Raw genomic sequence first — 9,323 nt, 5'->3', positions numbered from 1 at the left:
ACTACTCAGTAATCTCCTCCATGAAGACTGGGGGTCAGCCTGATGAACCAAACTACTCAGTAATCTCCTCCATGAAGACTGGAGGTCAGCCTGATGAACCAAACTACTCAGTAATCTCCTCCATGAAGACTGGAGGTCAGCCTGATGAACCAAACTACTCAGTAATCTCCTCCATGAAGACTGGGGGTCAGCCTGATGAACCAAACTACTCAGTAATCTCCTCCATGAAGACTGGGGATCAGCCTGAACCAAACTACTCAGTAATCTCCTCCATGAAGACTGGGGGTCAGCCTGATGAACCAAACTACTCAGTAATCTCCTCCATGAAGACTGGAGGTCAGCCTGATGAACCAAACTACTCAGTAATCTCCTCCATGAATACTGGGGGTCAGCCTGATGAACCAAACTACTCAGTAATCTCCTCCATGAAGACTGGAGGTCAGCCTGATGAACCAAACTACTCAGTAATCTCCTCCATGAAGACTGGGGGTCAGCCTGATGAACCACACTACTCAGTAATCTCCTCCATGAAGACTGGGGATCAGCCTGATGAACCAAACTACTCAGTAATCTCCTCCATGAAGACTGGGGATCAGCCTGATGAACCAAACTACTCAGTAATCTCCTCCATGAAGACTGGAGGTCAGCCTGATGAACCAAACTACTCAGTAATCTCCTCCATGAAGACTGGGGGTCAGCCTGATGAACCAAACTACTCAGTAATCTCCTCCATGAAGACTGGGGATCAGCCTGAACCAAACTACTCAGTAATCTCCTCCATGAAGACTGGGGGTCAGCCTGATGAACCAAACTACTCAGTAATCTCCTCCATGAAGACTGGAGGTCAGCCTGATGAACCAAACTACTCAGTAATCTCCTCCATGAATACTGGGGGTCAGCCTGATGAACCAAACTACTCAGTAATCTCCTCCATGAAGACTGGAGGTCAGCCTGATGAACCAAACTACTCAGTAATCTCCTCCATGAAGACTGGGGGTCAGCCTGATGGTAGTCAGGTAGGGTGGTGAGGTAGGGTGGTCAGGTAGGGTGGCCAGGTAGGGTGGTCAGGTAGGGTGGCCAGGTAGGGTGGTCAGGTAGGGTGGCCAGGTAGGGTGGTCAGGTAGGGTGGTCAGGTAGGGTGGAGGGTGGTCAGGTAGGGTGGAGGGTAGTCAGGTAGGGTGGTCAGGTAGGGTGGAGGGTGGTCAGGTAGGGTGGAGGGTGGTCAGGTAGGGTGGTCAGGTAGGGTGGAGGGTAGTCAGGTAGGGTGGAGGGTGGTCAGGTAGGGTGGTCAGGTAGGGTGGAGGGTAGTCAGGTAGGGTGGTCAGGTAGGGTGGAGGGTGGTCAGGTAGGGTGGTCAGGTAGGGTGGAGGATGGTCAGGTAGGGTGGTCAGGTAGGGTGGTCAGGTAGGGTGGAGGGTGGTCAGGTAGGGTGGAGGGTGGTCAGGTAGGGGGGTCAGGTAGGGTGGAGGGTGGTCAGGTAGTCAGGTAGGGTGGCCAGGTAGTCAGGTAGGGTGGCCAGGTAGGGTGGAGGGTGGTCAGGTAGGGTGGAGGGTGGCCAGGTAGGGTGGTCAGGTAGGGTGGAGGGTGGCCAGGTAGGGTGGTCAGGTAGGGTGGAGGGTGGCCAGGTAGGGTGGAGGGTGGCCAGGTAGGGTGGTCAGGTAGGGTGGAGAGTGGTCAGGTAGGGTGGTCAGGTAGGGTGGAGGGTAGTCAGGTAGGGTGGAGGGTAGTCGGGTAGGGTGGCCAGGTAGGGTGGAGGGTGGCCAGGTAGGGTGGAGGGTGGCCAGGTAGGGTGGTCAGGTAGGGTGGTCAGGTAGGGTGGAGGGTAGTCAGGTAGGGTGGTCAGGTAGGGTGGTCAGGTAGGGTGGCCAGGTAGGGTGGAGGGTGGTCAGGTAGGGTGGTCAGGTAGGGTGGAGGGTAGTCAGGTAGGGTGGTCAGATAGGGTGGAGGGTGGCCAGGTAGGGTGGAGGGTGGTCAGGTAGGGTGGTCAGGTAGAGTGGAGGGTAGTCAGGTAGGGTGGTCAGGTAGGGTGGAGGGTGGTCAAGTAGGGTGGAGGGTGGCCAGGTAGGGTGGAGGGTGGCCAGGTAGGTTGGAGGTTGGCCAGGTAGGGTGGAGGGTAGTCAGGTAGGGTGGTCAGGTAGGGTGGAGGGTGGCCAGGTAGGGTGGTCAGGTAGGGTGGAGGGTGGTCAGGTAGGGTGGTCAGGTAGGGTGGAGGGTAGTCAGGTAGGGTGGTCAGGTAGGGTGGAGGGTGGTCAGGTAGGGTGGAGGGTGGCCAGGTAGGGTGGAGGGTGGCCAGGTAGGGTGGAGGGTAGTCAGGTAGGGTGGAGGATGACCTGCCCTAGCTCAACTCTCTGTTTTTGTCTATCTGCAGTCCATTTCTATGCTAGCTTTAGTCCTCATCCATTGGCCATTAGGGTTAGCTGTCATTAGGGTTAGCTGTAGCATGAAACCATTAGGGTTAGCTGTCATTAGGGTTAGCTGTAGCATGAAACCTAACTATATTTGGCACAGAAAAATAAACAGGAACAGAATAGAATATCCCACCTCCTTCGCAGATTGATCAGTAGGGCTGAAGGTATGCATGTTAATCAGTAGGGGCTGAAGGTATGCATGTTGATCAGTAGGGATGAAGGTATGCAGGTTGATCAGTAGGGCTGAAGATATGCATGTTGATCAGTAGGGCTGAAGGTATGCATGTTGATCAGTAGGGATGAAGGTATGCATGTTGATCAGTAGGGCTGAAGATATGCATGTTGATCAGTAGGGCTGAAGGTATGCATGTTGATCAGTAGGGCTGAAGGTATGCAGGTTGATCAGTAGGGCTGAAGGTATGCAGGTTGATCAGTAGGGGCTGAAGGTATGCATGTTGATCAGTAGGGATGAAGGTATGCATGTTGATCAGTAGGGGCTGAAGGTATGCATATTGATCAGTAGGGGCTGAAGGTATGCATGTTGATCAGTAGGGGCTGAAGGTATGCAGGTTGATCAGTAGGGCTGAAGGTATGCATGTTGATCAGTAAGGGCTGAAGGTATGCATATTGATCAGTAGGGGCTGAAGATATGCATGTTGATCAGTAGGGGCTGAAGGTATGCAGATTGATCAGTAGGGCTGAAGGTATGCATGTTAATCAGTAGGGGCTGAAGGTATGCATGTTGATCAGTAGGGATGAAGGTATGCAGGTTGATCAGTAGGGCTGAAGATATGCATGTTGATCAGTAGGGCTGAAGGTATGCATGTTGATCAGTAGGGCTGAAGGTATGCATGTTGATCAATAGGGCTGAAGGTGTGCATGTTGATCAGTAGGGCTGAAGGTATGCAGGTTGATCAATAGGGCTGAAGGTATGCATGTTGATCAGTAGGGGCTGAAGGTATGCATGTTGATCAGTAGGGCTGAAGGTATGCAGGTTGATCAGTAGGGCTGAAGGTATGCAGGTTGATCAGTAGGGCTGAAGGTATGCATGTTGATCAGTAGGGCTGAAGGTATGCATGTTGATCAGTAGGGCTGAAGGTATGCATGTTGATCAGTAGGGCTGAAGGTATGCATATTGATCAGTAGGGGCTGAAGGTATGCATGTTGATCAGTAGGGCTGAAGGTATGCATGTTGATCAGTAGGGCTGAAGGTATGCATGTTGATCAGTAGGGGCTGAAGGTATGCATGTTGATCAGTAGGGGCTGAAGTTATGCATGTTGATCAGTAGGGCTGAAGGTATGCAGATTGATCAGTAGGGCTGAAGGTATGCATGTTGATCAGTAGGGCTGAAGGTATGCATGTTGATCAGTAGGGCTGAAGGTATGCATGTTGATCAGTAGGGCTGAAGGTATGCATGTTGATCAGTAGGGCTGAAGGTATGCAGGTTGATCAGTAGGGATGAAGGTATGCATGTTGATCAGTAGGGCTGAAGGTATGCATGTTGATCAGTAGGGCTGAAGGTATGCAGGTTGATCAGTAGGGCTGAAGGTATGCAGGTTGATCAGTAGGGATGAAGGTATGCATGTCGATCAGCAGGGCTGAAGGTATGCAGGTTGATCAGTAGGGATGAAGGTATGCATGTCGATCTGCAGGGAAGCAACTAGGGGTTAATTAAATAGCTGTTCTTCTGCCTGGGCTAAAATAGATGGCTAATGTCAGGAAGGTCTAGTGTAGGACAGCTGTTTCTAGTATAGTACGATAGTACCCTAGTATTGTAGTAGTATAGTATACTAGTAGTACAGTAGTATAGTACCCTAGTAGTACAGTAGTAGTCTATTACTACAGTACCCTAGTCATAGTATAGTATTGTACTACTACTGTATTACTAGGGTACTATCATAATATACTGCTACTAGGGTACTGTAGTACTACACTACTACTGTACTATTAGGGTACTATCATACTATACTACTACTAGGGTACTGTACTAATACACTACTACTGTACTACTAGGGTACTCCAGTAGTATAATACTATAGCACCCTAGTAGTGTCATATAGTACCCTAATAGTATAGTACTATAGTACTCTCCTCTACACCCAATGGACCTGTTGTATTCTAGGTTGGTTCAACAGGCAGGCTCCCTGTGGTGGGTCCAAAATCTGTTGCATGAATGACAGTTAAAGACCAACCAGGAGATGAATGGAACGTTTAACTTTGTTAAGCTAATTCTAACTTCTAGAGTCAGCTGGAAGCAGTGAGCAGCACAGCCGTACGGCGCTCTATGGTGGTTGGCTGTGACAGATGCATTCTAGAGGCTGATGACACGTCCTCCACTTCCACACAGAGAAGAGAGGTTAGTTATCCACTCAGGACATTTGGAGTTCAGAACTTCTGTCCCTTCCCCGATGAGAAAACTAAATGTCAGCATTCACTTCTGCAACTCTTTCAAAAAAAGAGAAATCCGTGTTGAGTGAAGAATATGTTCTGCTTGTCGTAATACTGGTAAAACAATCAAGGTGATTCACAGTGAGTTGTGAGTAATAGAGCAACACAAACCCAGATACTAATGCACCAGTAGAACCCCCTCCTGATAGTGTCCAGGGAGGACAACAAGAGAAGCGAGAGCGATAGAGAGAAAGAAAGAGAGAGAGAGAGCGATAGACAAACCAAGGGAGAAGAAAACTCCAAACCAGACCAGATCAAAATGTTACTGTAAAAACAGACAGGCAGACAGCCTCCAGGTCTACAGGTCCAGTCATTTCAAACAGCGTTGGCAGGTGGAGAACCAGACCTAGGACAACCAGACAGGTTCTGATGTAGAACTAAGAGAAACGTGGTTTTACTGACAGGACTTCAGAGCGTTAAGGTTCTGTTGGAGTCAGCCCTGAGACTGCTGGAGCTCTGTGCTGTTGGCTACGGCCAGATCGTAGAGTTCTCTGCCAGGTTCTAGTCGGGTCAAAGGCCAGCTCAGATGGCAGATCATCTTCTGGTCCAATGAGAGCCCAGCTAGCTTCTGGGTCAGTTCAGCCCTGGTGTTCTGGGTCAGTTCAGCCCTGGTGTTCTGGTACTGTGGTAGTTCTGGGTCAGTTCAGCCCTGGTGTTCTGGGTCAGTTCAGCCCTGGTGTTCTGGGTCAGTTCAGCCCTGGTGTTCTGGGTCAGTTCAGCCCTGGTGTTCTGGGTCAGTTCAGCCCTGGTGTTCTGGGTCAGTTCAGCCCTGGTGTTCTGGGTCAGTTCAGCCCTGGTGTTCTGGGTCAGTTCAGCCCTGGTGTTCTGGGTCAGTTTAGCCGTGAGAGGAGAAGATGGGTCTGCTGATGTTACTGTTGGTGGTCATGGCGTTCAGCTCCCACCTAAAACAGAGACAGTGACAGTTAAAGACACAGGCCGAGGGTCCTGCTGTCGGACTGAGGGTTAGGACCAGGGAGGGAGCGTTTTAGGTTGAGGGTTAGGACCAGGGAGGGAGCGTTTTAGGCTGAGGGTTAGGACCAAGGAGGGAGCGTTTCAGGCTGAGGGTTAGGACCAGGGAGGGAGCGTTTTAGGCTGAGGGTCCTGCTGTAGGACTGAGGGTGAGGACCAGGGAGGGAGCGTTTTAGGCTGAGGGTTAGGACCAGGGAGGGAGTGTTTTAGGCTGAAGGTTAGGACCAGGGAGGGAGCGTTTTAGGCTGAGGGTCCTGCTGTAGGACTGAGGGTGAGGACCAGGGAGGGAGCGTTTTAGGTTGAGGGTTAGGACCAGGGAGGGAGCGTTTTAGGCTGAGGGTTAGGACCAGGGAGGGAGCGTTTCAGGCTGAGGGTTAGGACGAGGGAGGGAGCGTTTTAGGCTGAGGGTTAGGACGAGGGAGGGAGCGTTTTAGGCTGAGGGTTAGGACGAGGGAGGGAGCGTTTTAGGCTGAGGGTTAGGACCAGGGAGGGAGCGTTTTAGGCTGAGGGTTAGGACGAGGGAGGGAGCGTTTTAGGCTGAGGGTTAGGACGAGGGAGGGAGCGTTTTAGGCTGAGGGTTAGGACCAGGGAGGGAGCGTTTTAGGCTGAGGGTTAGGACGAGGGAGGGAGCGTTTTAGGCTGAGGGTTAGGACCAGGGAGGGAGCGTTTCAGGCTGAGGGTTAGGACCAGGGAGGGAGCGTTTTAGGCTGAGGGTTAGGACCAGGGAGGGAGCGTTTCAGGCTGAGGGTTAGGACCAGGGAGGGAGTGTTTTAGGCTGAAGGTTAGGACCAGGGAGGGAGCGTTTTAGGCTGAGGGTCCTGCTGTAGGACTGAGGGTGAGGACCAGGGAGGGAGCGTTTTAGGCTGAGGGTTAGGACCAGGGAGGGAGCGTTTTAGGCTGAGGGTTAGGACCAGGGAGGGAGCGTTTCAGGCTGAGGGTTAGGACCAGGGAGGGAGTGTTTTAGGCTGAAGGTTAGGACCAGGGAGGGAGCGTTTCAGGCTGAGGGTTAGGACCAGTTAGGGAGCGTTTCAGGCTGAGGGTTAGGACCAGGGAGGGAGCGTTTTAGGCTGAGGGTTAGGACCAGGGAGGGAGTGTTTTAGGCTGAGGGTTAGGACCAGGGAGGGAGCGTTTTAGGCTGAGGGGCCTGCTTTATGGCTGAGAGTCCTGTTGTATGGCTGAGGGTAAGGACCAGGGAAGGAGGTTGAAACATGAGAAGCAGAGAGCAGGCTGACGACGAAGACGACACTATAGGGGCTGAGGGCCAGGGAGGGACGCTGATGGAGACTGATGGCCAGGGAGGGACGCTGATGGAGACTGATGGCCAGGGAGGGACGCTGATGGAGACTGATGGCCAGGGAGGGACGCTGATGGAGACTGATGGCCAGGGAGGGTCACAAAGGGAGACTGATGGCCAGGGAGGGACGCTGATGGAGACTGATGGCCAGGGAGGGACGCTGATGGAGACTGATGGCCAGGGAGGGACGCTGATGGAGACTGATGAACAGGGAGGGACGCTGATGGAGACTGATGGCCAGGGAGGGACGCTGATGGAGACTGATGGCCAGGGAGGGACGCTGATGGAGACTGATGGCCAGGGAGGGACGCTGATGGAGACTGATGGCCAGGGAGGGACGCTGATGGAGACTGATGGCCAGGGAGGGACGCTGATGGAGACTGATGGCCAGGGAGGGACGCTGATGGAGACTGATGGCCAGGGAGGGACGCTGATGGAGACTGATGGCCAGGGAGGGTCACAAAGGGAGACTGATGGCCAGGGAGGGACGCTGATGGAGACTGATGGCCAGGGAGGGACGCTGATGGAGACTGATGGCCAGGGAGGGACGCTGATGGAGACTGATGGCCAGGGAGGGACGCTGATGGAGACTGATGGCCAGGGAGGGACGCTGATGGAGACTGATGGCCAGGGAGGGTCACAAAGGGAGACTAGAGGGACTGAGGGTTAGAGGGAGAATGATGGAGACTAGAGGGACTGAGGGTTAGAGGGAGAATGATGGAGACTAGAGGGACTGAGGGTTAGAGAGGGAGAATGATGGAGACTAGAGGGACTGAGGGTTAGAGAGGGAGAATGATGGAGACTAGAGGGATTGAGGGTTAGAGGGAGAATGATAGAGACTAGAGGGATTGAGGGTTAGAGAGGGTGACTGATAGAGACTAGAGGGATTGAGGGTTAGAGAGGGAGAATGATGGAGACTAGAGGGACTGAGGGTTAGAGGGAGAATGATGGAGACTAGAGGGACTGAGGGTTAGAGGGAGAATGATAGAGACTAGAGGGACTGAGGGTTAGAGAGGGAGAATGATGGAGACTAGAGGGACTGAGGGTTAGAGGGAGAATGATGGAGACTAGAGGGACTGAGGGTTAGAGGGAGAATGATAGAGACTAGAGGGACTGAGGGTTAGAGAGGGAGAATGATGGAGACTAGAGGGACTGAGGGTTAGAGGGAGAATGATGGAGACTAGAGGGACTGAGGGTTAGAGGGAGAATGATAGAGACTAGAGGGACTGAGGGTTAGAGAGGGAGAATGATGGAGACTAGAGGGATTGAGGGTTAGAGAGGGAGAATGATAGAGACTAGAGGGACTGAGGGTTAGAGGGAGAATGATGGAGACTAGAGGGACTGAGGGTTAGAGGGAGAATGATGGAGACTAGAGGGACTGAGGGTTAGAGGGAGAATGATGGAGACTAGAGGGACTGAGGGTTAGAGAGGGAGAATGATAGAGACTAGAGGGACTGAGGGTTAGAGAGGGAGAATGATGGAGACTAGAGGGACTGAGGGTTAGAGAGGGAGAATGATAGAGACTAGAGGGACTGAGGGTTAGAGGGAGAATGATAGAGACTAGAGGGACTGAGGGTTAGAGAGGGAGAATGATGGAGACTAGAGGGACTGAGGGTTAGAGAGGGAGAATGATAGAGACTAGAGGGACTGAGGGTTAGAGAGGGAGAATGATGGAGACTAGAGGGACTGAGGGTTAGAGAGGGAGAATGATGGAGACTAGAGGGAGAATGATGATTAGAACATTAGTAGTAGTGGTAGCAGATGACATGCAGAACATTATCAGAACATTAGTAGTAGTGGTAGCAGATGACATGCAGAACATTATCAGAACATTAGTAGTAGTGGTAGCAGCTGGCATGCTTAACATTATCAGAACATTAGTAGTAGTGGTAGCAGCTGACATGTAGAACATTATCAGAACATTAGTAGTAGTGGTAACAGCTGCCATGCAGAACATTATCAGAACATTAGTAGTAGTGGTAACAGCTGCCATGCAGAACATTATCAGAACATTAGTAGTAGTGGTAACAGCTGCCATGCAGAACATTATCAGAACATTAGTGGTAGTGGTAACAGATGACATGCAGAACATTATCAGAACATTAGTAGTAGTGGTAACAGCTGCCATGCAGAACATTATCAGAACATTAGTAGTAGTGGTAACAGCTGCCATGCAGAACATTATCAGAACATTAGTAGTAGT

General features: G+C 51.8%; 1 protein-coding gene across 4 annotated transcripts in view; it reads right to left on the bottom strand.

Annotated features, from left to right (window-relative positions):
• Positions 1 to 3,206: 3,206 nt before the first annotated feature.
• LOC106590013 (kelch domain-containing protein 3) overlaps positions 3,207 to 9,323 on the bottom strand; it is a 91,824-nt gene continuing 85,707 nt past the window's right edge. For all 4 annotated transcript variants that reach the window (XM_045710416.1, XM_045710418.1, XM_045710420.1 and 1 more), the window contains one exon: positions 3,207 to 5,759. In XM_045710416.1, coding sequence (XP_045566372.1) covers positions 5,693 to 5,759 — 67 coding nt within the window. In that variant the 3' untranslated portion in view covers positions 3,207 to 5,692. The remainder of the gene's footprint in view (positions 5,760 to 9,323) is intronic.

The sequence above is a fragment of the Salmo salar genome, chromosome ssa28, assembly GCF_905237065.1.
Source record: "Salmo salar chromosome ssa28, Ssal_v3.1, whole genome shotgun sequence".
In the NCBI taxonomy this organism is placed as follows: Eukaryota; Metazoa; Chordata; class Actinopteri; order Salmoniformes; family Salmonidae; genus Salmo; species Salmo salar.
The sequence above is the reverse complement of the archived record's forward strand: the minus strand, read 5'-3'. Positions and strand labels throughout refer to the sequence as shown.